Below are 27,751 nucleotides of genomic sequence, written 5' to 3' on the forward strand. Positions count from 1 at the left end.
TGGTTTGGACCATGGTTTGACAATAGAACTTGCACTTCCACACCCGAATTTTGGATTGCAGTAAAGAAAAAAGAGCCTTGCATTCAATGACCCTTCCAAGCTACAGAGCTGTATGTCCATCCAAAAATTCCTGCGTGGGATGAGCACAAGTCAGCCTTTTTAAGTTACCATGCTTAAATAAATAGATTGTGCACAACAAAGAAAAATTAGAGGGTCTTTATTGCCATAGTGCCTTTTGCGACCTCAGTATGTCTCAAAGCACTTTTACAGGCAATCAATCTTACTGAAATATACAAGCTCCTGAGCGGACTTTACAGGAAGAGAATGTTTCTCCTTATGTGAGGAGCTAGAGCTAGGGGACACTGATGAGGATGATTTCTGGGGAATTCACTTCCCCAGAAAACAGTGAAGGCAGGGTAATTGAATGTTTTTAAGGCTAAGTTAGGTAAATTCTTGATTAACAACGGAATCAAAGGACATAGGGGGTAGTCAGGAAAGTGGAATTAGGCCACAGTCAGATCAGTCACGATCTTATCAAATGGCAGAGCAGGGTCAAGGGGCTGAATGGTCTCATGCTCCTAGCTTGTATAAAGTAGTTCTAAAGTTCATAATGTGGGAATTGTAACAGCCAATGTACTCACAGCAAGTTTCTACAAACATGATAATAACCATGTGATCTATTTATTAGATCTGAAACAGCCATCGGGGGTCTCAGTTTAACACCTCAATCGAAAAATGCTGTGTGCAACAATGCAATGCTTCCATAAAGCTGAACTAAAGTCAGTCCAGGTTTTTGTTCTCATCTCTGGAGTGGAACTTGAAATCCAATCTTCTGACTCAGAGGTGAATGCGCTACCAAGTGAGCCACAGCTGACACAAAGTTGGGCTCATTACATGGTTATTTGATAAAATAACTAAAAGAAATTAGTGTTTTTCATTTGTGAAATTTATGCAAATTCATTATCCTGAGCAGGCTGCTTTCACCAGCATATTTATGATAACCGTGCATTGGTGTTTGTATCTTGTATAAAATGTCTGTATTTCCATAAGACCTTTACTAGTGAGGAGTCTTGGCAGGATAACAGCAGACTGGTCAAATTTGACAACAAAGTCACTATGTGCAAGTGCAAGAATTGGCACTTATTTCAGAGCAAGATAAATTGGTTACATTTTCTTGGTTTCCATTGCAATGTAGAACAATCACATTTGCAATATCTGCATGTTGAGGAATGTCAGTTCAGAGTTTTCAAGCTGCATTCAGAAGTACAGCGATTGTGGGGCAAGCTTTGCTCCAAGGAAAATAACTCCAGTTTCTCCAAACTAACCTTATATCTAAATTCCTCACCAGGCCCATCCCCACCTCTTTCTTCCTACATACTATTGGCTCACTTGGTAGCACATTCACCTCTGAGTCAGAAGATTGGATTTCAAGTTCCACTCCAGAGATGAGAAGAAAAACCAAGACTGACTTTAGTTCAGCTTTATGGAAACATTGCATTGTTGCACATGCCATTTTTCGATTGAGATGTTAAACTGAGATTCCTGCATGCCAGTAGGATATTTTTTGAGTTACCTTTTAACCACCATTCTATTCTCATATTCTTTCTTTGCCAGGTTCCTTAGGCCTGAAGAACTGCTTGGAGTAGGAGGGGGAGGATCCAATTGTTATGGACCAAGTCGGTGAACAAACGTCACCTAGTCTCTAATGCCAGATTAAATTTGTTAACCTTCCCATCCCTTTCTCACCAACTCTGCTTATTTTTCACCTAAACCACTATTATACCCTACAATCTTCACATTTCTCTTACCACTTTAGAATTAAACCTTTCCTGAAATCATCCCTCTCCCACCCTCCCGAAAAAAAACTTCCATTAGTTTAAAACCCTGAATCTTGCCCCCGTTATTTGATTCACCAGGACACTGGTGCAAAAGGTGCCCAGTCTCAGGAGAACAGCTCCCATCCTTCCCTTGTACTGGTGTCAATGCCCATGACTCAAACCCTGCCTTACACCACTTTTTCAACCACACATTTAATTTTCTAATGCGAATGTCCCAATGTCAATTTGTACATGATTCAGGTACAATCCAAAGATGCAAGGTTCTACATTGCAATTTTAGCCTCACCTTCTCTAACACTCGCTATGTTATTAACTCCTACATACAAATCAGGAAATTAAAGGTGCATGTAACAAAGTTAATTCAATAATCAGGGGGAGCTTAACCTATTATTTAGACTGGGCATACCAAATTTACAGTAATAGGGTGGAGGATGAATTCATGGAGTGTACAGAAGTTTTAAGATCAATATATCAAGGAACAATTTAGGGAACAGACCATTTTAGATCTAAGATTGCGCAAATGAGAAACAGTTAATTAATAACTTTGTAGTAATACAGCTTTTAGGGAAGGGTGATCATACTATACTGAACTTGTATAGAATTTCAAAGTGATTTAGTTAAGTCAGAAACTCAGGTCTTAAATCTGAACAAATCAAATTACATAGGTACAAGGAATAAGTAGGCTAAAGTTAATTGGAAAATTACATTAAAAGATATGACGGTAGCATTAATCCATCATTTGCAACAAATATACAACAAATATACATTCCCTTAAGAGATAAAACTGAGATAAGTGATCACCTAGACTAACAAGGGACGTTAAAAGAGAATATCAGATTAAAGAGGCTAATAACGTTGCCAAAAATAGTAGGCCTGAGGGTTGGGAGGATTTTAGAATTCAGCAAAAGAATAGCCAAGAAGTTGATAAAGAGGAAAGAAAAGAGTAAACTAGCGAGAGACATAAAAACACACTGCAAAAAGCCATACTTGGGAGTTCAGTGTACAATTCTGGTCGCACATTAAACATGATATAGAAGCACCGAGGAGAGTGCAAAACAGATTTATTATGACACTAGATCTGTGAGTTTATATGCACCAGAAAAGGATGAAGAGGCTGGATTGTTTTTCTCTTGAAAAAGTGCAGACGGTTAACCTAACAGATTTTATAAAATTATGAAAAGTTTTTACAGTAGACACGGAGAATGTGCTTCCACTTGAAGTGAAGTGCAGTGCAAAACTGGATGCCATCAATATAAGATAGTCACTAAGAAATCAAAGTAGCAATATAGAAGAAACTTTACTGAGTGACAGGAATGTGGCACTCACTACCACAGGCAGTATTTAAGGTGAATAGTATAGATACATTGAAGGAGGACACGAGATAACGAGAGAGAAAAGAATTGAAGGTTATGCTAAGAGTTAGAAGGTTGGGAGGAGGATTCAATGCAGCATAAACATCTATTTATACCGATTGGGCTGAATGAGCTGTATATTCTATAGAATTCTATGTAAAAACAAAAAGTTATATAAAAGTTGAGGAAAAGATTAGCAAAATAAATGTGGTCTTCCTTTGAAGCAGAGGAAGGAGAAATTAGAATGGGGAAATGACAAAGGCATTAAACAAACACTTTGTATCTGACTTCATTGTAGAAGACCCAAGAACATTCCAGAAATGGTGCGGAACCAAGGACCAAGTCAGAATGAGGTACATAAAGAATTAATTAGTAATGAAATAATACTGTAGGAATTAGTGCATCTAAAAGTTGAAAAATCCCCTAAACTGAATTGTCCGTATATTAGGGTTTTAGTTACAGAGTTTGTGGATGCAATGATGTGGCCTTCCACGGTTCCTCAGATTTGACAATGGTCTCCTTGGATTAAAACATAGCAAACATAATCTCGACAATGCAAGAATGGAGAGAGCATGATGACTGAGAACTATAGGCCAGTTAGCCAGCCAATCAGAAAAATGCTAGAATTTATTAAAGATATGGTAACAGGGCATTTATAAAAACATAATATGATTAGGCAAAGTCAACATGGATATATGAAAGAGAAATTGTATTTGACAAATTTACTTGTTTCTCAAGGCTGCAACTAGCAGGATACAGATGGGGGAAACCAATAGATGTTGTGCAATTGGAATTTTCAAAAAGCATTTGATAAAATGTCACACAAAACTGGGGCTCAGGATATTGAGCATACTGAGGATTGGTTAATAGACAGAAAGTAGTAAGAACAAATGAAAGGGCACTCAGTAGAGGAGTCAGACATTTAGGACTGAAAGGAGGATAAATTTCTTCACTTTGGAATTCTCCACCTCAGAGCTGTGGATACTCATTATTAAATATATTCAAAACAGAGACCAATAGACTTTTGGATACTAAGGGAATTAAAAGAGGCGAGGGTAGTGCGAGGTGGAGTTGAGTACGTCAGTCACAAACTTATTGAAGGGCAGAAAAGATTTGAAGGTCCAAGAGAACTACTCCTGCTCTTATTTCTTATGTTCATATGAAACTTCAACTATGGAAAGCAACTAATTTTAATTCTCGCCTGCCAGGCATTTGAATATCAATGCGAGATCAAATTATCCCCCAAAAAACCCAGAAATTTCACTGAAATTAAAATGTCATTCATGTAGAAATATGGCTCAGATCCACTACTACCTTCTGCAAATGACAACTGAACAAATGAACAAAATAGACCAAATCTTCAACTTGGAAGTTGTTTTTCTCCCTAAAATCAAAGCACAACTCTCTATAGGCTTCTTCAAAGAATCAAATTTCACAAGTATATTTTGCCTTAAAATTGACACAATAGAATAAAAGTGAATCACAACAAATTTGCCAGGAAGGTGCATCATGTTCTTTGCTCCTTGTTAAACATGTTAGAAATCATAGAATCATAGAAACCCTACAGTGCAGAAGGAGGCCATTCGGCCCATCGAGTCTGCACCGACCACAATCCCACCCAGACCCTACCCCCACATATTTACCCGCTAATCTACGCATCTCAGGACTCTAAGGGGCCATTTTTAACCTGGCCAATCAACCTAACCCGCACATCTTTGGACTGTGGGAGGAAACCGGAGCACCCGGAGGAAACCCACGCAGACACGAGGAGAATGTGCAAACTCCACACAGACAGTGACCCAAACCGGGAATCGAACCCAGGACCCTGGCGCTGTGAGGCAGCAGTGCTAACCACTGTGCTACCGTGCCGCCCATTAAATACACATTATGGTTCTCTATTTTGCTCTCAATCACCATCTGAGCTGTAGTTGATTACTCATCCTCTGACTCCTTTTCCATGAAAGCAAGCACTCCCCAGGGCTGTTGTCTCTCCCTTTTGGTTCCATCTTCAGATCAATGATTTGCAGTCATCATCCAACTCTATCCATGGTTTTTATAATACCATTCTACATTCATCAACTTTCCTGAGTGTATCACCAGTCCTCTTGCAGTCCAACAGATAACTCATTGTTACGATCTCTAATGGGACAACAAAAATTTTTTTGACTCTTCAACAGTATTGTTTCCCCAATATCTGTTCTACATGGTATGCTCAATTCTTAATCAGTCAGTCATTCAAGCTGTTAGAAAAATAACCTTGAACTGCTGGTCCGAGACACACATACAGGAAAAAAATCATCAACCCAATAAATGCACTTACACACTAAGAAATGCACAATGCACTTGCCTCCTCCTTGAAATATATTTCTCGGTTTATGTTTTAAAAATCATGTGCACAAAGCACACATTTAGCATTTGTGTTGTGCATCTGTCAACTGCTAAGCTTACAACCCGAGTTGCATCAAGATAAATCATCTATCTGCATGCTCAATGTACACTTTTAGCAATAATGCAGTACTTTTTTTAAACCATGAAAGAAAGACTTGAGAATTATATCAACTGCAAAGCTATTGACAAAATCTGACACCACACTCTTCTCAACTGGGTTAAAAGTCCCATTAAATACACATTATGGTTCTCTATTTTGCTCTCAATCACCATCTGAGCTGTAGTTGATTACTCATCCTCTGACTCCTTTTCCATGAAAGCAAGCACTCCCCAGGGCTGTTGTCTCTCCCTTTTGGTTCCATCTTCAGATCAATGATTTGCAGTCATCATCCAACTCTATCCATGGTTTTTATAATACCATTCTACATTCATCAACTTTCCTGAGTGTATCACCAGTCCTCTTGCAGTCCAACAGATAACTCATTGTTACGATCTCTAATGGGACAACAAAAATTTTTTTTGACTCTTCAACAGTATTGTTTCCCCAATATCTGGCAAGTATAATTTACTGCTACTATATCTTTATCTTGATGTCTCCACTAATTGCCCTTGTTCATCTATGGACATTATTGAATTTCAGTTTCCTCTGACCTCGAATAGCAGCCCCACATCAAGGAAACTGCAGAAACCTCTTTTCTCTTTTATTTCAAAGATTTATTTTCCCCTCAATGCTACTTAACAACCTACAAAGCTCATAGATGGAGAATGGTACCAGTGCCCAGTGCAGTGTTACTTCAAAAAGGAAGAAAACTTCCTTATTCCTTCTAAGTTTCAAATATACTGTTCTACAAACACTACTACCTTATGTTGAACTGCCTTATGTTCTTTGTCATCCTCTTCAAAACAGTAGAGCTCTACTTACTTCTATAATTTAGAAGATTTCAAAGGCTAACCATGGTATCATCACTTATTTTTGATTTACCATTTTCCTTGGTGCTGTCTTTGACTTTACCTGAGCTTCTCAGTAATAAAAAGACCTTTTTGGATTTTAAAACTATGCAATCTTAAAAACCACAAAGGTAGCATTTATATTTTCTAGGTCACATAAAATAACCATCTTTGGACTCTCAAAATTAATTTCTTCACGATCCCAAACTGGTGATAACATAGCAGGAATTATTTTGCTTGGAGGTGCAGAATTTAATATCGAATATTGATAACCACAAGGCACGGTGAATTTCGGTTAAACCTATTCTATCAATTGCACTCACACCCCTAATGTATGATAGTTCAGGTTCAGCATACAATGCAGGAATACTGATGGCCGGGATACTAACAGTCTGTTGCCCCGAGAAGGAGATACTAGCCGGATTTTCTATAGCTTAAACCGTCCAAATCATATAGCTGTGTCCGGAACAGCACCAAATACCAGAGAGACACCACCCTCTGCTTATCACAACCTGACTGCTTTTGAATCTGTGCAAACTCCATTTCCACAGGAAGGGAGCAGGCTGGAGCCGGACAGCAGGATGAACAGTGGTCTGGAGCCTGAGAGCAGTGTGAGGAGGGGAGTGTGAGGAAATCTCCTCCTCCTCTTGCTGCTGCTGCAGCAGCTGAAAGGCAGCCTCGGGAATCGGGAGCCCCAGCGTCGCCATGTTAACAAATAAGGTTTGTGAACACACCCTACCCCAGAAGCCGTTCGACGCTCACACACCCCCCACTGCCAGAGCTCACTGTAAAAAATAACCGGCGCTCCGGCCAACATGTCGCACAGCCCGAGCCGCCCCGGTTACCCGTTAACGTTGTTTACAAACTTACCACAAGGGCTGGTTCTTGCTGACGGCCGGGCAGGCCAAACCTCGCGAGAGCTCAGCCAAGGAACCCTCGCGCCTGCGTCATCGGGTCACGTGGCGGGAGCCGCAGCCGGAGGAGAGGAAACTCCTTAGTGAGGCTGCGTTGGAGCGCGAGGAGGGTCGGTGTACGTTAGTGAGCGCGCGGAACACGGGGCGGCTCAGTGAGGCTGCGCTGGAGCGCGCGCGGAACACGGGGCGGCTCAGTGAGGCTGCGCTGGAGCGCGCGCGCGGAACACGGGGAGGCTCAGTGAGGCTGCGCTGGAGCGCGCGCGGAACACGGGGCGGCTCAGTGAGGCTGCGCTGGAGCGCGCGCGCGGAACACGGGGCGGCTCAGTGAGGCTGCGCTGGAGCGCGCGCGGAACACGGGGCGGCTCAGTGAGGCTGCGCTGGAGTGCGCGCGGAACACGGGGCGGGTCAGCGAGCACGGGGAGGGGGGAGTAGTGCAAGTCAATGAGCTGGTGGAGGTCAGTGAGCAGTGGGTTAATGGTAACTGGCTGTGCCAGATAGGAAACAGCGGCATAGCTTTGGATAAGCTTAAGCAGGGAAGGGATATGGAGGCTGGAAAGCCATTACAAGAGTCACCTTTGCAAGTGACAAGGATATGGCCGAGGGTTTCAGCAGCAGATGATTTGTGGCAGGAGGGATGTGGAAGCAGGCAATTTTCCAGTGATGGAGAGAATTATTATGGTGCTTATAGGTCACACAGGTCTCTAGTTGCGGAGCCTGGTTCAATCCGAAACAACAAGGGTGAAGGGAGATAGAATTGGGGTCGAGGGATTGCAATTTGTGATACCTTTTGCTATTCCAAAATTCTGTCTCTCTGCAAGACTGAATGACAGAAAAGCAATCTGCGAACACCTTGCGGCGAGGTAGAGCTCGGTACCATCAGCGGATATATAGAACCTGATTGTTTTTCAGATGATGGTGCCAAGAAGCATCATTTAGGTAAGAAATAACAGGGGTAAATGATAGAACCATGGGCAATTTCAGAGATAGTGGTCCAGGGCAGGAAAAGCATCTATTACTTCAGCAGTAGGCAATGTGACAGAGCTAAGTGAACCCACAGCCAATAGATTAGTTCAAAGATCTGCAGTCCTGCCACATCCAGTTATGAATGGTGGTGGACCATTGAACGACTAACCAGAGGCTCCTGACTTAATCTGAGTTTGTTTATTTGGTTTGACCTAAAAAGAGGGCAACTCCACAAATATCTGCATCCTCAAAGATTGGGGAGCCCAGCAAGTCATTCCAAAGGTGAGGCTGGAGCATTTGCAACCAATCTGCCAACATAAGTGCCGAGTGAATGATCCAGCACGGTTGCCCTCTGAGATCCCCAACATCAAAAATGCTAGTCTTCAGCCAATTCTGCTCACTCAACGTGATCCAGAAATGGCTGAAGGCACTGGATGTAGCAAAGACATAGCCCCTGACAACAACCTGCCAGTAGTACTGAAGTGCTCCAGAACTAGCCACTTCCTGGCCAAGCTGTTCAAATACAGCTGCAACACCAGCGTCTGCCTAACAATGTGGAATATTGCCCAGGTATGTCCTGACCAAAAAAAGCTGGAAAAATCCAGCTGACCAATTATTGCTCCATCAGGTCACACTTGATCATTAGCAAAGTGACACGATATTATTGAAAATATTACCTGGTGGTACTTAAACATGAACAACCTGTTCTCTGACGGTTCGTTTGGGTTCCTCCACATCACAACCTCGATCCAAAAAGATAAAAGAGCTGGTGAAAGTAATATCAAGGCAGCATTCAATTATGACATCAAGGTGCCTTTGCAAAATTTAAGTCGATGGAAATCAGGGAATAGTCTCCTCCAGCTGGAGTCATCCCTCATACAAAGGAAGGTGGTTGTGGTAGTTGGAGGCCAATCATCTTAGCCACAGAACATGGCTGTAGGAGTTTCTCAGGTTGGTGTCTTGGCTCAACCATCTTCAGTTGCTTCATTAGTGACCATCCCTCTCTAATAAGGTTAGAAGTGGGGATGTTCACTGCAGTGTTCAGCACCATTCATGATACTGAAGTGTTCATATGCATCAAGACCAGGACAATGTTCTGGCTTGAGCTAAGTTGGCGAGTAATATTCATACTACACAAGTGCCGGGCAATCATAGAAAGAAAGAATCATCATAGAAACCCTACAGTGCAGAAGGAGGCCATTCGGCCCATCGAGTCCGCACCGACCACAATCCCACCCAGGCCCTACCCCCACATATTTTACCCGCTAATCCCTCGAACCTACACATCCCAGGACGCTAAGGGGCAATTTTTTTTTTTAACCTGGCCAATCAACCTAACCCACACATCTTTGGACTGTGGGAGGAAACCGGAGCACCCGGAGGAAACCCACGCAGACACGGGGAGAATGTGCAAACTCCACACAGACAGTGACCCGAGCATCGAACCCGGGACCCTGGAGCTGTGAAGCAGCAGTGCTCACCACTGTGCTACCGTGCCGCCCCGATCATCTCTGACAAGGGAGATTCTAACCATCACCCCTTGACATTCAATGGCATTATCGTCAGTGAATCCCCCACTATCACTACAAAAGATCAGAGGCTAAGAATTCTGTGGTATCTCACCTCCTAGCTGCCTACGGTCTGACTTAGTCTAGAACCCACTGCAGATAAGGTGGTAGATGCTGGAATCCTCATGTGTAAGCAGCATTTAGATAAAAAGACCATAGCATACGAGGCTACAGATTAAGTGCTGGAAAATGGGATAAGAAAAGATAGGTGCTTGATGACTGGTGCAGACAAGTTGGGCCAAAGGGTCTCTTTCTGTATTGCAAAGTTCTATGACAAGGCAGACATGTAGTGGAACTCTCCACCAAATACAGCTTCAACAGCACTCAAAGCTCATCATCATCCAGGCCAAAATAGTCGGTCCTTTGATTCATATCCCATTCACCACCCTTAACGTTCATTCCCTCCACCATTGGTGCTTGGTGGCAGCAATGTGTATTCTGTACAAGATGCACTGCAGCAGCTCGTCAAGCTTCCTTCAACAGCACGTTCCAACCTGCAACATTACCACCTAGGATAAGGGCAGCAGATGTGTGGGAACATTAACACCTGCAAGTTCCCCTCCAAGCCTCACACCAATCTGACTTGGAACTATATCATTGCTCCTTCACTGTCACAGGGTAAAAAAATAAAATTCCCAATGGCATACTTACTGGAGTTGGACTGCAGTGGTTCAAGATGATGCCTCACTGCCACCTTCTCAAGGACAATTAGGGATGTGCAACAAATGCTGGCCTAGCCAATAAGAGTCCCATCCCATGAAATATATTTTTTAAAGTTCTTGGGCTACAACAGTATAAAAAAAATGAAACCAGTCAGTTGCACTCAGCTGACAACACAGGAGAAATTTAAAGTAGAGGTTTAGAAGATAGGGAGGGACAGTGCACTAGGGTCACAGTCCTTTAGGATGTTTTGTGACTTTGAGGACCATTTCAACATTGTGGCAAGGCAGAAAAATGAAGGGGTTTAAACATGGAGTTCTGGGAAGGATTTGGGAGTCAACAACACGTTCAAGGACTTCAGAGGGGTTGTAGTTTGCAAGGATAAGTTTATTCATATTGCTTCTACCAGCACCACAGACTTGTATCAATTTTATAGGAGAAAGCAATGCCACTACCTGATTGCAGTACTTTAATTGAAGAATGCTACAGAGGTAGCGAACAGCAGCACTATCTTCTACAGCAAACAACACAGGTCTGTGGAATAGCACTACACCAATGAATTCCTTCCCCACAGAGTTTGTGAATGTATTTTGAAGTAATAACAGGTTTGCAAGGGAGGGACAAGTAGAGGAAACAATTTAAAATATCAACTAGCTTGGAGATTCAAGTTGTGTCCAGCAGCTCGGTAGGAATAGGGTTAAATTTTAAACCCCTCCATGTCCTCCAAATGTCCAAAAAATAGACATCTTATTTTTGTCACAAGTAGGCTTACATTAACACTGCAATGAAGTTACTATGAAAATCCCCTAGTCACCACACTCCGGTGCCTGTTTGGATACACTGAGGGAGAATTTAGCATGGCCAATGCATCTAACCAGCATGTCTTGCAGATTGTGGGAGAAAATCAGAGCACCTAGATGAAACCCACACAGACATATGGAGAAAGTGCAGACTCCACACACTGACCCAAGCCAGAAATTGAACCTGGGTCCTTGGCGCTGTGATGCAGCAGCGTTAATCACTGTGCCACCATGCTGATCCGAAACAAGCTCCCTTTGTCTTTCTCTGGATGCTGTCCGACTTCCTTAATAATTCCTGAATTTTCTGTTTTAGGTATCCAGCCCTCGAGGAGTTTTATACTATTGGCTTCACTAAAGAGTCTTGCTCAACCTCTATTGTAGCTATTTCAACACTATCAATGGACTATCATCCATGTGTCTTCCTACATGCATTTTTGTATTAAACGTAATCTGCCACCGTTGTGCCCACTTACATATTTGTTCAAATCGTTGTATTTCCTGATGCATCATTATCAACTGCCCCACTCCATTTTACACATTTGCACTGAACTTTTAAATCTAAGACATTGATGAACATTACAAATAGTGGTCTCAACACCAATCCCTGGGCATCCCATTCAGCATTCCTAAAACTCCACTAAAATATAACCATAATTTTCTAGCCTTCTCAATTTCTTATTTGTTCTCAAACTTTGTACAGATTCAGGATAAATCTTAAATAGCCTTTTTATGTAGACCTGCATCAAATGCTTTTTGTATGTCTAGGTATACGACACAGTCAACCTGGGATTGATCTCAGTCAAAAATAAAGGATGGTCGGGCGGATCTTTCCTTTTTGAATCCATATTAACTCTAGATTGTACAGACAATCCTCAATTTACTTCAAATAATTTTTATTTATTTATTTTACACAGCTACATCAATACAGACCATAGTAACCAGTATATTTAGTAAACTGCAAAGAGTATAGCTTAAAATAATCACACATTATTATTTGTATTAGGATTTATTGGAACGTTTGACAACACTTTGGAAATGTACATTTCCATGATACCAACGTAAATATTTGTGGGAGCCAAGGTGAAATACTAATTACATTTGTACTTGATTAGGCTATTCATCAAATTTTACATCGCAAACAAAATCAGGAAAGCAACCATTAAACAGAAGAGTCCCATCGCTTCAGACAGAGCAAATCCAAGGATAGCATACGAGAATAACTGCTGCTTCAGAGAAGGATTTCTACAAGAAAACAAAGCATCATTAAATTCTAAACTGTAACCTTGTATCTGGAAGTCTCAAATTAGCACTCAACTGGAAAGTAAAGCTATTCTTTATGTACTATTGGCTGCATGTGATCATGGCATTAAAATCTACTACACAAAAGGTGATAGGATGTGTTTTCACAAAAGGTCCAGATCAAGATTGCCCCCAAATTCAGATATTTCATCGGAACCTCAAGCTGCTCTTGCAAATTGCCACAAAACAGTCGCATAAGCTTCTTGGTTTAGGAATATTGCATGAAGAATGGAAACGATACACCTCAAAAAAGGAGACAAACTGCAGTTTTCTATTAGATTATCCCCAAAAGCAAACTACTATATTCTATATAAATTAAGGCAGTAATCCTTTTTGCTTAAATTATAAAATATACCTTTGTATTCAAGTGGGTGTACTAATAATTATGGACGGTCTGGAAAGGAAGCAAATCTTGAATTTCTTAATAGTACAGAAAACACAATGCATCTTTAAAAATGATTTAAATACCATAAAATAAAACATTTCTAGGAAGTTACATGCAAAACTATACCATTACTTAAGAATTTGAAGTCAATCGATGGAATAGGTTTCACTGAAACGTGAGATGTAAATCTGGTGCACAAACTATTTCAAAGTTTACAATATTGTAGCATTTTCCTCTACAAAACAACATGAGGGAAGAAAAATATGGTTATTGAGTCTGAGGGGGAAGAAAGGAAAAATGAAGTGGGACATCAAAAACAGGGTCAAAGAAAAGGTATTTAAAAAAGACATTTGAAAGCAGGGAGGAGGCCACACAGAGGATTTTAGGGAGGGAACTCTTGAGGATGGGGATGTGGTAACTGAAACCTGGCAACTGATAGTTGGTAGAGTCTAGTCCAGAGGCATATGGAGTTACGGATGGAAGCTGAAGAACAGGGATGAATGCAGCTTTAAAATAGAAAAAAAACAATTCTTGCAGACAATGATCAAGCAGGTAGCAGTGAATACATATGGACACTGGCTTTAGGTTTGGATGATGATGCAGAGGGGTAGCATGCAAATGGAGGAGCACAAAGAATACACCCTAGAATTTCAGAAATTATTTTATTGGCACAGGAGGAGAAATCATTAGAGATTTTGTATCTTTGTTACATAATATTAGATTGGAACCATGAGAAAGCAGTAACGGAGGTGGGCTATAGAAGAAAGGCGATGGAGCAGAATAGGGTCATTGATAGCACTGAAAACAATTAAGGGCTGAGAAAAAGTACAAGCTGCGGTAAAACAAGGAAACAACAGAAAACAAAAGATTAGAAATAGTGTTAACCCAGAAAATAAATGAATTGAGAGTGACCTTTTTGATGAAGGGTGGGGGGATTATCAGAAGTTCTGAAGGAGCAGTGTCAATACTGGGGGACATGAACAGGTTTGTAGACAAGCAGCAGCAGGAGTGGATCAAGGGGCAGGTCACAGACCTCTGAGTGACTGCAGAAAGAAGAAACGGGACATACCAAAGGGTGCAGACAGGACAGACAGCTATGTGGATTGCCCTGATTTTGGATATAAAATTGTCCAACTCCTCACATTAAATGTTTCAGAGGAGATTAAAGAGAAAAAGTAGCAGGATTTACTCCCATTCTCCAGTAATGTTTGGTCACAAAGGAAGCAGTGTCATCACGAGCCAGATTTAGCAACAGACAGTAAGGCATGTTGTTTGGCACATGACCCCAGGCCGTATCATCCGATGGAGTGGCACTCTGCTTTAAATTACTTGACTGGAAATCCAGGTGATCCCACCTTGCCAACTCAAGCTGAGTTAGATCCATGTAGTGCTGTGTGCTCCCAGCTCAAGGCAACTCAGTCAAAGGTGGGAACGCCACGCCTCTTTGCTGTCATAAACTTGTTCAGTTTAAAGATATTTGACAAGCAGGATGAAGGCAAGTGGGTAGGATGTGTATATGTGGAGTTGGGCCTGGGGGAAGGATACAAGAATGGAGGGCCACAAGGAAGATGGGGAGCTGTGTAGAAGAAAGCAAACAAGGACAGATTGGAGAGGACATTCGCAGCAAGATAATTCAGAGGTCGTGAAGCCCAATACGATCAAAGAATATCCATTTTTGGGTAAAGGAAGTCAACATGAGCAAAGACTGAGGGAAGGAGGTCAGGAAAGTTGGGTAAAAGCTAGTGCAAGTAGGAGATTAAAGATGCTAAGATGTTGTTAGATGGAATAATGGCGGGCAAACATCACGGAGAATCATTGCACAAGGCATTTGGAGGAGTTGATAAGGATGATTTTGCAGCAAAGGTGGCATAAGTGACAGAGGAGATGATATTTGAATATGAACAGGAGTCAGAGATAATTCAACGTGGGTCCTGGAGATCAGTGGCAAGCCATCGCTATGATCCGAGTTGGAGATATGGTAGAATGTAAAAGCAGGAGCAATAATCTTCATATGATTCATCGTGAGTCACCTTTTGGTCAGGCCCAGGATATTAATACACTCCTTCAGGGTGAAACACCAGATGGAAAGGCCTTGTTCCTGAATGTATGTAAAATTTATTAGGGTGATACAGAAAAGGTTGTGGGCTGAGGATATGGGATGATGATAGGAGGCGAGGAGAAATGTATTACATTGGAGCAGGTCAGATAAGTAATACACATTGGAAGAGATGTCAAAGCTATGGATGACTACTGGGATATAATATGCAGTTTGTGCCACAAAAGATGTGGATAACAATGCCAGAAATGGAAATAGAGAAGTCTTGGGCTGTTCAGCATGGATGAGTCATAAACAGAAAATGCTGGAAAATCACAGGTCTAACAGCATCTGTAGAGAAAGAATAGGACTAACGTTTTGAGTCTGGATGACCCCTCGTCAGATCAGTGCCCGAGTTGGCAGAGTAAAATAATTAGGGGAACATGGAGCCACTGGGGGTTATGGCTGGTAGAGAGTGGCAGAGACGGAGAAAACAGAAAAAGGGGAAGGGAAGCAACTGACATGGAGAACATGGATAAAAGAACAACACAATGGCTTGAGGCAACAGCAATTATTTACAATGTAAAAAAGAGGGGATAATATAGTGGAGAGAATGTTTTAAAAACGAAAAGATTTTTGGGAAGCGGTAAATTTCATTGCCCTTATTTATAAACATCACTGTTCAGAAGTTTTAGAGAACAGATTTGGTTGAATAATCTATTCATAGCAATTTAAAACCAGTCTAGCACTTACTTCCAAGAAACAAAACAACAGAAGTGCAGGGGGCATAAAATGTGTACTTGTATAAAGCAGGATAGCTTTCACAGTGGCATAACCATCAAACTCAAAGTGATATACCAACACAAGCCTCTGGGTGACTTCACTACTTAATCCAGAAACTCCTGGTCCATTCCTATGCTAAAAACAGTTTTTCAATCATTCTGTCATCAGACAGTTGATTTCTCAAACTGGCCATGAGAACTTGTAAAACATTGATGTCTGATTTTTCATAGTCAGCAGCGGAGAAATTATGGTGCATTCTTTTTATAGTCATCACACTCATTCTTAAAAAGATATCGAGGAGGCAACAGAATTTAGAAAGTGAGTGGTTGTGGAAGAAAGTGATGGATGCATAACCAATATACATTAAACTGAAATCAACCTTTCTGAAAATGACTTTAGTCTTATCATTTCCAACATTACTTAATTTATTGATAGGTTCCAATCTGTAGTTTCTTTTTACCTCAGCTGCTGTAAATTGCTTTCAGTATCTTCAATTTCTATTTTTTTAGTTTCTTTCTTTCCTGTCTGACATAGCAGCACTTTTTCCTGGATTCAATGATAGCCACGTAATCCACGATCACTATGACTAAGAAAGAAGACTAGGTAAATTAACTAGTAGCAATTGGGTGCTACCCATCTGAAATTTTCAGAGGAAAGGGAGAAGAAGGCTACTATAGTTTTGAGGTTCTGGGAGGGAAGGATTCTAAGAATCAGTGCAAGAAGATGAGTTTAACAGCGAAAGAAATAGAGTATTTGATAATATATTTTGAAGATGATTCCAATTGGGAAATCACAATCATCCAGCAGCTTCTATTACAAATGCATGTGTCAAATTTTGTTGATGAAAGGATCAGCTGTAATGCCTCTTGTAGTCTACTATACCCTAGCAAAGGCAACACCTTCAGGAATAAATGAAAAAATAGGTAATGGGTGATTTTCTACAACATAACCACTTTGGCAGTGTGCACGAATGCCCAATTACAGTGCAGGCTATTTTCATGAAAATTTTCTGAGTAGGCTGAGCCCTTTGTTAAGATTACCTGGCGTAGCCAATAATAAGACTACCAAAAACTGTTCCAATTCCAGCCCCAGAACCTGCCACTCCGACTGTGGCAGCTCCAGCACCAATAAACTTTGCAGCAGTGTCAATATCCGGCCTTGTAGCGCTTGTCTGGAATTCTCTGAGCACTTCTTGAATAAATGAATTCTTGCCCTGGATCCTTCTTGAAAGTGTTGAGTTTCCCTAGAATTAATTCAGAAACAGGGATTTACAAAAGGCGATGTTTTCCTTATAATAAATACTTTAAAACTTGTGGTATGCACTTGCTGCCAGCAGTGGAGGCTAAGGGGAAATCTGATAGAGGTGTACAAAATTGAGGGGCATAGACAGGATGGATAGTCAAAAAGCTTTTTCCTAGGATGGAAGTCTCAATTACGAGGGAGCACATGTTCAAGGTGAGAGGGGGAAGTTTAAAGGAGGCATGCGGGGGAAGTTTTTCCTCAGAGTGGTGGATGCCTGGAACGCGCTGCCAGAGGAAGTGGTGGAAGCAGGTACATTAGCAACATTTAAGAGGTATCTGGATGGGTACATGAACAGGGAGGGAATGGAGGGATACAGACCGAGTACAGGCAGATTTTTAAAAAAAGTTTAGTTAGGACATCATGATCGACACAGGTTTGGAGGGCTAAAGGACCTGTTCCTGTGCTGTACTTTATTCTTATTACACTTGATGTTTGAGGAACATTTATAACAGGAAACATCTGCGGGTGAAATTTGTTCACCTTGCACCACTTCTCGTGGTGCTATGCAGACTTGTCAATTTTGTGCGCTAGGTGAATGAATTCCTCCCCACCCCACCCCCCCCTCCTGTTACCACTTGCCTGTCATTACAGATTGAATAGTCTCTTTATAGATGGCATGCAACATTTGCCATGCCCGTTACCTCAGCATGTCTCTATCTTTGTTCTCCATGTTTTACATCTGCCTCTGTCATTTTTCTTGAGCTGGCCAATGTCCTACTTGCACAACCACACTGTGGGCACATGTTGATCACCTGTCAAACCTCCCTTCTTCCCCATGCTACACCTGCCCTGCTAAGTGAGCTCCTCCTTCTGCGGTAATTTCCCAGCACTGCAGGCTGGAGTTTAAGTGCTATAATCATTTTAAAAGAAGCTGTTTCTTTTACTGTCAGGAAACCAGTAACGAGGAAAGAAGCTTTTGGGAGATGACAGGCTCAACCATTTTGTCACTTCCAACTTTGGTACAGGTATCCTTGTCTGATTCGGGTCATTCCCTCTAATACTGCACTCCCTCAAATCCAAGGGATGCAAGCCTGAGCGCATCTGGTGCACAACTACCTTAACCATCCATTGCAGGATCTAGCGGATTCATCAGTCTCAAATGGTCTTTTCTATCCTGTCAACAGCACCAGCAGTCTGGTGAACAGTGATAGCCCAGATGCCTTTCCAGCCTCACCTCTTATAAACGAGAGAAGCTTATTGACTTTTTGCGTCATCACAATAGAAATCATTAATTCATCCACCTCAGCTCCTTCCTCCACTTTCCCTGGAATAGCAATCCAAGCCTGTCCTCAACATTTCCGCCCCCCCCCCCCCCTCCTTTACAAGAGATAGGATTCCTTTCCCTAGTTTTTTCCTATCCCCATCTATTATGTAAATTACAGTGAAAGAATCTTGCAGCAAAGGAATCAGTCCTAACTTTCGGCTCATCAAAAGTGCTATTCAATTTAGTCCCGCATCCCATTTTCCACCATAGTCCTGCAAGTTAGTCCTGTTCAAGTGCACGCCCAATAACCTTTTGAAAGTTCACATGGACTCAGATTCCACCAACCTTCCACCAGAGCATCCTGATCTTAACAACTCTTTTTGGACAAAAAAATAGTTTCCTCCAATTTTTTTTGACAATTATTTTAAACGTATGATCTCTGACATCCCACTTGCCAAACCAAACAGTTTCTCCCCACTTGCTCTGTAATTTTGAATACCTCTATTAAGTTTCCCCTTAATTTCGAGAACAATTCCAGTTTTCCCAATCTTCCCACATCACTGAAGTTCTAATTTAATTCTTATCTACCTAATTGTTAATGGCTTCTCTTCCTGATCCTGCACCATTACCTTGTGTATCCCAAGGATCTACCCTTGGCCCCCTTTACATTTCTCAAGTACATTCTGCCCCTCAGCAACATCATCCAAAAGTACAGACTTACTTTTCACATGTAGAACTGAGTGTCATCAGTGTACATCACCACACCTGTTGCTAAATTATCAGACTGCTTATCTGACATTCAGTACTAAATGTGCAGAAATTTCTTCCAATTAAATACTGGAAAGACTGAAGCCATTGTTTTAGGTCCCAACTCTGTTCCCTACCTACTGATTCCATCCCTCTCACTGGCAATAATTTAGAATGAAACCAATTGGTACACAATCTTGACGTCACATATGATCTGAAGATGAGCTTCCCGGTGCCGACCACCTATTTTCACATCCTTAACACTGCCTGACTTTGCCCGTCTCACTTCTGCTGTTAAAAATCTCATTCAGGCCTTTGTTACCTCTAGACTTGACTATTCCATTACATTTCTGGTTGGCCTCCTACATACTACCCCCCCATAAACTTAAGGTCATCCAAAACTCTGCTGCCCATGTCTTAATTCATAGCAGGTTCTGTTTCCCCATCATCCCTGGGCTTGCTGACCTACAATGGCTCCTCAGCAGCCAATACCTCCATTTTAAAATTCTCATCCTAGTTTTCAAATCCTTCCATGTGCTTGCTCCCCCATCTCTATTCTCCACTAGCCTCACAAGACATCTACATTCATCTAATTCTGGTCTCTTGTGCTTTCCCAATTTTGCCACATCATTGAGTGTGTGCTTTCAGTTGCATAGGCTCCAAGTTTGTGAATGGCATCCCTCCACTTCTTTGCCTCTCTACCTCCCTTTCCTCGTGTAAGACACTGCAGAAAACCCACCTCTTTGAACAAACTTTTCATCATTTGACCTAATATCTCCTTCTGTGGCTCAGTGTCACACTTGGTTTTATAATACTCCTGCAAAGTGCCTCATTATGTCAAAGCTGCCATGTAAATTGTTGTTGTTGACCCTCATTCCCAGTAATATCTTGGTAAACCTCCTCAGTATCCCTTCTAAGGCCTTAACATTCTTGCTAAATTGAAGCAGCTTAGCATTAAAAATTACATACAAATTCAGAACAGCAGTAGACCACTAGGCCCCTCAAGCCTGCTTCACCATTCAAGTAAATTGTGGCTGGTCTGATTTTAACCTCAATCTCACATTCCTGCCTACCCCGTCAACCTTTCAGTAGTTTGGATAATATGTGCATGCAAGTGCAATATTTTTAGTGAGCTATTGATAAATATTAAAATCCTGAGCACTAATACCAGTGTGTATCATTTGCTCTCCAGGTAATGATATAACCTATCAGCTGGTTTCGTTATTACTTTCTGCCTACCACTGTTATTTCACACATTCTCCAACAATGTGTTTTTCAAATTTAATTCTTGTTCACAAATTCAAAAACTGAACCAAATTTAATTGGGGGTACAGGTCATCAGAACTGGACTAAACCAATGAACAACTGTTTCAGAACATTAAATATTGGGACACTAAACAAATATTTGTATTCCAGAGTATTAAAATGTTCTTTCATGTTAACTAGTATTGCAGGACTAAAGAAATAGCATGTTTTGGGGGATTTAAAGCTCAACATATTAGGACAATGACAAAAACCTTGATCAAAGATAAAAGGAGATACTTTTTAAAGGAGTATCTTAGAGAAGGGAGATAGAGAGATCAAGTAGTTCAGGGGGAAAATGTAATTGCTTTGGGTCTCAGTAACTAAAGATATGACTGCCAATGGTGGAGCAATCAAAACTGGGGATGTGTAAGAGGCCAGAATTAGAGGCACAGAGAGATAAAGTTTATTTATTAGTGTCATAAGTAGGCTTACATTAATACTGCAATTAAATTATTGAGAATCCCCTAGTCGCCCCACACTGGCGCCTCTTCGGATACATTGAGAATTTAAGCATGAACAATGCACCTAACTAGCACATCTTTCAAACAGTGGGAGGAAACCGGAGCACCCTGAGGAAACAGACGCAGACATAGGCAGAACGTGCAGACTATGCACAGACAGTGACCAAAGCAGGGAATCAAACCGGGTCCCTGGCACTGTGAGGCAGCAGTGCTAACCACTGTGCCACCCTATCTCAGAGGATGGAGGGAGTGAAGTACATAGAGAGGGGCTAGATCATAGATAGATTTGAAAGCATGAATGAGAATTTTAAGAATCCAGGAGTTGCCAGACCTGGCACCAATTTATTCAGCAAACACAGGCATAATCAGTAAATGGAATTTGGTACGAGTTAGGTTACAGACAGCAGAGTTTTGAATGAGCTCCAGTTTACAAAGGCTGAAAGGTGGAAAGCATTGGAATAGTCCACTCTAGAGGTAACAAAGACATGGATAAGAGTTTTAGCAGATGAGCTAAGGTAAGGTAGAAATGGGTGATGTTACAGAGATGGAAGTAGGCAGTCTTGGTGGCAGAGAGATATGGAATGAAAGGTCAGTTCAGGGTCAAACAGGATGTCAAGATTGCGAACAGTCTGACAGCCTCAGACAACGGTTTGCTACACTTGGGTAACTTTTGGATACTTAACAGCTCGTGTAGGTTGGATAACACTGGTAATAAATACTATACTTTGGAGTTGGCATCCTATCTCATGGATACAGAGATGAGCAACCCAAATAGAAAGCAGGTAATAAAGGGAAAGGATATACTTTTTAAAGAAAGTTACTTAAAACTGTTGTGATACATTTAAAAGCAACAAAGTTCATTCACCTACTTTTCCAAACCGAGCCTCTGGTGTGAACATGACTGACGTGGAAAGCGGTCTGCATAGAGCTCCAGATCCATAGCGAACCTAGTTAAGAAAAGAAATCGCATATCTAAACACCTTCGTCAAGAATCCCCAAGTGACCCTGCAAGGCAACAGGTTTTTTTAAAGCACTAAAATGCATATTGGTAGAATGCAAGTACTCCGTCACTGCTTCTCATCATTGTCGAGCTGAAAATCCAAACACAACACTTTCTCAGGCTGTGGAAGGAGATAAGAATTAGAGAACAGATTGTCAGTTCAAGAACAGTAACTAGAAAGCAAGGCAGTTGTTTTCCTCATTATCAGAGCAGTGCTTAGTGAAGTCTCGATAGAAGTTGGAGGAAAGTGCACACTTTTACTTTTAGAAACAATAATCTGACAGAAAATGAATTGTCACATGGAGACCTCTGACTTAATAAATGACAGCACAGATTTGTTGAAGTAACAGAGAGGATTAATGAAGGTAGTGTGGCTGACATTGTATATATGGACAATTAAAAAGGTATTTGATAAAGTATCATTAAAGACTTGTTAGCAAAATTGAAGCCTACACAATTAATGGGACAATGGCAATGTGGATATGAAATTGACTAAGACAGAAAGTTTGAAGTTTAATCTCACAAGTGGGCTTACATTAACACTGCAATGAAGTTACTGTGAAAATCCCCTAGTTGCCACACTCCGGTGCCTATTCGGGTACCATAAGACATTGGAGCAGAATTAGTACACTGAGGGTACACGGAGGGAGAATTTAGCATGGCCAATGCACCTAATCAGCATGTCTTTCAGACTGTGAAACCAAAGCACCTGGAGGAAACCTACACTGGCATGGGGAGAACATGCAGACTCCACACAGACAGTGTCCCAAGCCAGGAATCGAAACCGAGTCCTTGCTGTGAGGCAGCAGTGCTAACCACTGTGCCACTCATGCTGAGAGTAGTGGTGAACAACGGTTTTTCAAACTGCAGGTACGTATAGTGTTATTTCCCCAAGGGTTGGTATATATTAATAAGTTGGGCATACAGGGCATAATTGCAAAGTTTTCAAATGATGCAATACCCATGAACAGGACAGTAACAGAGTTCAAGACACAGACAGGTAAAATGGCAGATGCGATTTAACCCAGAGAAGAGATTTTTTGATAGGAAGAATGAGGAAAGTAAATACATCTTTAATGGGCTGTGGGAGTAGAGACAACTGGGGGGAATCATATACAGAAATATATACAAATTGAGAAGACCGTTAAATAAATATAATCCTGAGCTTTATAAATAGGCACAGGGCACAAAATGAAATAAATGCTAAACCTTTAAAAATCACCGATTAGGCTCCCAATGTGGCCAACTCTGGGCACCACATTTTAGAAAAGACACTTGAGCCTGGAGAGGGTTCAGAGATTTACTAGAATGGTATCCAGAATGTAGGACTTCAGTTACCTGTAGAGTCTTGAACAGATGGGAATGTTATCCGCAGTTCTGAAGTTAAGGGGAAATCTATTAGAGGTGATCAAAATCAAAGGTTTGGATAGAGTAAAGAAAATGAAGCTGTTTCTCGTGTCAAAGGGTCACAGATGTGGCCAAAGGACACAGATTTAAGGTAAATGTCGAAAGAACCAGCAGTGAGATGAGAATTTTTTAATGCAGTGAGTTTTGATGATCTGGATTGTCCGAAAGGCTTATTGAAGCAGAATCAATAATAATCCACAACAAAAGAACCAGTTAAATACATGAAGTGGAAAAAAAATACATGTCTACAGCGAGTGGAATTGGTTACCTTTCAAACCAAAGAGCTGGCACAGACACAAGAGGTAAGCAGCCTCCTGTTCTACATCATTCAGTTTTGTTCCAAACTGACTTTCCAAGTCATGAAAGCATAGCATAAGAAAATAAAACTACTACCTAGATTTCTTTTATGTTGGTATAGATGAAGGGAGAAGCAAAAACAGAAAGAAAGAATAATGCAGTCTGTATATTGGCTGTAGCCAGAATAATAGTGCAGGCAGTTCCGTTAGATGATCCCATGAAGTACAGACCTATGGTGAAATTTAATTGCCTCCCCCGTACAGGACTTTGGTCGTAGGCGGGCATTTAATCAGGGAGGAGGTTGACAGTTGGGGACCCTGCCACTTTCCTGACTCAAATTGTGTGTGATGGAAAGGCCTGTAGATGACCTTCCATCCCACTGTCAGTGGAGGCCCTTAAGTGGACAATTATTGTCCACATAGGACCACAGTATACCCCACTAGTATTAACTGAGTGGGGAAGGACTCGCCAAATAGGAAGCACAACAAGCAAACCCATACGAGGCGTGCTTGAACAAGGAGTCCAGCATCAGGAAAGATGGGAAGCCTCAGCAGGCAAATCTCAGCCAGGTTTTGATCTCAGGAAAGCCTGCTGCTGTCCATTTCAGTTCCCAAGTGGCACTTAATACAGGTGACCTTGTCTAAAATAGGTAGTGTGGGACTCTTACCAGTTCTCCTTCTAGAGGGTCAGATCCCAGTCACCTCCATACCACCTTTAGTTTGAAATAAAGGGCTGAATCTTGTGGAGGTGACAGAATGTCTTGGTCACCGGTTGGAAAGTCTGTGAAACCTCTGCATCACCTCTTTTAGAGGAGGCCTGCCCTATCACATGCCACTCGGGCACTTTAAAGGTCTGCGGCGTTAAGTCCCACTGACTGAGAGCTACTGGCTAAAGGCCTCAACTCTTCTGCACTCAGCAGCAACAGCATGGGGTGACTCTCAGCAGACCCCCTCTTGATGTCAGGTCCCTTAATCAGACACTGAATGCTGCTGTGTGAGGAACACCCTCAGAGCATACAAGCCATTTGCTTGCCATGCTCCCCATAGAGGTGAGCCAACATTTGCCACTGAATTCATTCAGGATGAAGTCCTTTTGTGGCTGGGTAGGAAGTCCATCCACAGGCTTAATCTGAATGGAGGCAGAAATGTGGCAGGGTACACGCCCTGTCACTCTCCTGCCTAATAAAACTCCGTAAGAAGTTTAACACCACCAGGTTAAAGTCCAACAGGTTTATTTGGTAGCAAAAGCCACACAAGCTTTCGGAGCTCTTAGCCCCTTCTTCAGGTGAGTGGGAATTCTGTTCACAAACAGAGCATACAAAGACACAAACTCAATTTACATGAATAATGGTTGGAATGCGAATACTTACAACTAATCAAGTCTTTAAGAAACAAAACAAATAAACCTGTTGGACTTTAACCTGGTGTTGTTAAACTTCTTACTATGTTTACCCCAGTCCAACGCCGGCATCTCCACATCATAATAAAACTCCCCCAACCATTGAATTCAACACGGTTGGGCACAAGATTCCACTCAGTGCTGTATTTCAGCACACATTCCCAACTGCAAGTGTCCACCACTACAACGATCAGTCACATTGAACTAACATTCATTGCACAACTTCCTGTGACCAAAGTTGAAGAAGGGCAAACTCCAATCAAATGTCTCTGAATTCCAGACGTGCCCAAGCGTCCAGGGCTTTTATAATTGATCAATATTTCAGAAACAATTTAAAATTTACCCGACTTTTGTGAACCATTTGCAAGGACAGATAAATTCAGGTGACAGGCTTTATGGAAATGAGATACAGGAGTTTCACAAGTGCCAATCCCTTCTCGACGGTAGACATTTTACAATTAATTTGTCCAAATATAATCAATCCCCAAGGACACAATCTCAGTGTATCTGCCACAATAAACACCCCGCCCGCCCGCCTGCCTCCACCCCTCCCAGTATTAATCACTCAAACCAGCATCGAGCCTTCAACAGAAATCACAGCCGAGGAATAGGAATCCTCGGGCCTAGCAGAGAGGGCAACGCGTCCCATTGGGAACCTCTTCCTACACGGGAGAGTCATTCCCAATCCTGCGGGACACAACCTCCTGCCTGTCGGTCACTTACCGCGGCTGCGGCCGGGACCAGTCTGGCGGCGGTGAACATGGCGGCGGTGAAAAGGGTCAAATCCAGACAGTGCTCCCGACCTGCGGAGGAAAGGACAAAACCGAGTGAGTGGAAAACTCTGCAGCACAACCCCGCTGTAAAGGTCAGAGAAACCGGCACCGATTAACCCCTCCCCCCCAGCGGCTATCCCGGTGCTGTCAGCCCAGTGCCCATTAACTCCGCTCGGCCCCGGCTTCACCTACCGGCAAAAGAAAACTCCCAGTGCAGGCTGTCGCGCAGGCGCGTCAGTGCATTGAGGAAAGTGCCCGGATGCGGAGCCACTGGCTAAGGTCAAACTAGCCTCAACTCAACCCAACCCAGCCAGAAGCAGCCTCAGCTCAAAGCAGCCTCATATCAATCTCAACCCAACCCAGCCAGAAGCAGCCTCAACTCAACTCAACCCAACCCAGCCCAGCCAGAAGCAGCCACAGATCAATCTCAACTCAACCCAACCCAACCAGGAGCAGCCTCAGCTCAAAGCAGCCTCATATCAATCTCAACCCAACCCAGCCAGAAGCAGCCTCAACTCAACTCAACCCAACCAGAAGCAGCCTCAGCTCAAAGCAGCCTCATATCAATCTCAACCCAACCCAACCAGAAGCAGCCTCAGCCCAAACCGGCCTCAGATCAACCCTGGCCTCGTCCTCAGCTCAGCTGAACCCATCCTCAGCCTAACCATAAGACATAGGAGTAGAATTAGGCCACTCGGCCCATCAAGTCTGCTCCGCCATTCAATCATGGCTGATATTTTTTTCATCCCCATTCTCCTGCCTTTTCCCCATAACCCCTGATCCCCTTATTAATCAAGAACCTATCTATCTCTGTCTTAAAGATACTCAATGACCTGGCCTCCACCGCCTTCTGCGGCAGAGAGTTCCACAGATTCACCACTCTCTGGCTGAAGAAATTCCTCCTCATCTCTCTTTTAAAGGATCGTCCTTTTAGTCTGAGGTTGTGCCCTCTGGTTCTAGTTTTTCCTACTAGTGGAAATGTCCACTCTATCCAGGCCTCGCAGTATCCTGTAAGTTTCAAAAAGATCCCCCCCTCATCCTTCTAAACTCCAATGGGTACAGACCCAGAGTCCTCAACTGTTCCTCATACAACAAGCTCTTCATTCCAGGGATCATTCTTGTAAACCTCCTCTGGACCCTATCCAAGGCCAGCACACACCCTTCCTTAAATATGGGGCCCAAAACTGCTCACAATACTCCAAATGGGGTCAGACCAGAGCCTTATACAGCCTCAGAAGTACATCCCTGCTCTTGTATTCTAGCCCTCCCGACATGAATGCTAACATTGCATTTGCCTTCCTAACTGCCGACTGAATCTCCATGTTAACCTTCAGAGAATCTTGAACAAGGACTCCCAAGTCCCTTTGTGCTTCTGATTTCGTAAGCATTTCCCCATTTAGAAAATAGTCTGTGCCTCCATTTCTCCTTCCAAAGTGCACAACCTCACGCTTTTCCACATTGTATTCCATCTGTCACTTCTTTGCCCACTCTTCTAACCTGTCCAAGTCCTTCTGCAGCCCCCTGCTTCCTCAATGCTACCTGTTCCTCTACATATCTTTGTATCATCTGCAAACTTAGCAAGTGTCTTCAGTTCCTTCTTCCAAATTGTTAATGTAGATTGTGAAAAGTTGTGGGCCCAACACTGACCCCTGAGGCACACCACTAGTCACCAGCTGTTTCATCTTGAAAAAGACCCCTTTATCCCCACTTTCTGTCTTCTGCCAGTCAGCCAATCCTCTATCTGTGCCAGGATCTTACCCTTAACACCATGGGCTCTTAACTTATTTAACAGTCTCTTATGCGGCACCTTGTCAAAGGCCTTCTGGAAATCTAAATAAATCATGTCCACTGGTTCAACTTTATCTAATTTCCTTGTTACCTCCTCAAAGAACTCTAACAGATTTGTCAGATATGAACTACCCTT

The 27,751-nt window shown here is 42.3% G+C and overlaps 2 protein-coding genes across 11 annotated transcripts in view; both read right to left on the bottom strand.

Moving 5' to 3' along the window:
* atf2 (activating transcription factor 2) overlaps positions 1-7,469 on the bottom strand; it is a 157,130-nt gene extending 149,661 nt beyond the window's left edge. For 4 of the 10 annotated variants that reach the window (XM_078228437.1, XM_078228439.1, XM_078228430.1 and 1 more), the window contains exon 1: positions 7,397-7,449. The gene's annotated coding sequence lies outside the window, so the exon portion shown is untranslated. Of the gene's footprint in view, positions 1-5,104; positions 5,322-5,848; positions 6,074-7,396 lie in introns of those variants that run through there. The other 6 variants (XM_078228440.1, XM_078228436.1, XM_078228431.1 and 3 more) reach the window with 2 other exon arrangements.
* A 4,838-nt stretch (positions 7,470-12,307) lies between these two features.
* LOC144503694 (ATP synthase F(0) complex subunit C3, mitochondrial-like) lies at positions 12,308-26,061 on the bottom strand. Its single transcript, XM_078228441.1, has 5 exons — positions 26,020-26,061; positions 25,778-25,857; positions 21,822-21,899; positions 16,974-17,176; positions 12,308-12,673 (listed from the first exon to the last, which is right to left on the bottom strand). Exons 2-5 carry the CDS (start codon positions 25,814-25,816, stop codon positions 12,559-12,561), a joined length of 435 nt encoding a protein of 144 aa, XP_078084567.1. The 5' UTR covers positions 25,817-25,857; positions 26,020-26,061; the 3' UTR covers positions 12,308-12,558.
* Between the last annotated feature and the right edge of the window lie 1,690 nt (positions 26,062-27,751).

The sequence above is a fragment of the Mustelus asterias genome, chromosome 14 (genome assembly GCF_964213995.1).
Source record: "Mustelus asterias chromosome 14, sMusAst1.hap1.1, whole genome shotgun sequence".
In the NCBI taxonomy this organism is placed as follows: Eukaryota; Metazoa; Chordata; class Chondrichthyes; order Carcharhiniformes; family Triakidae; genus Mustelus; species Mustelus asterias.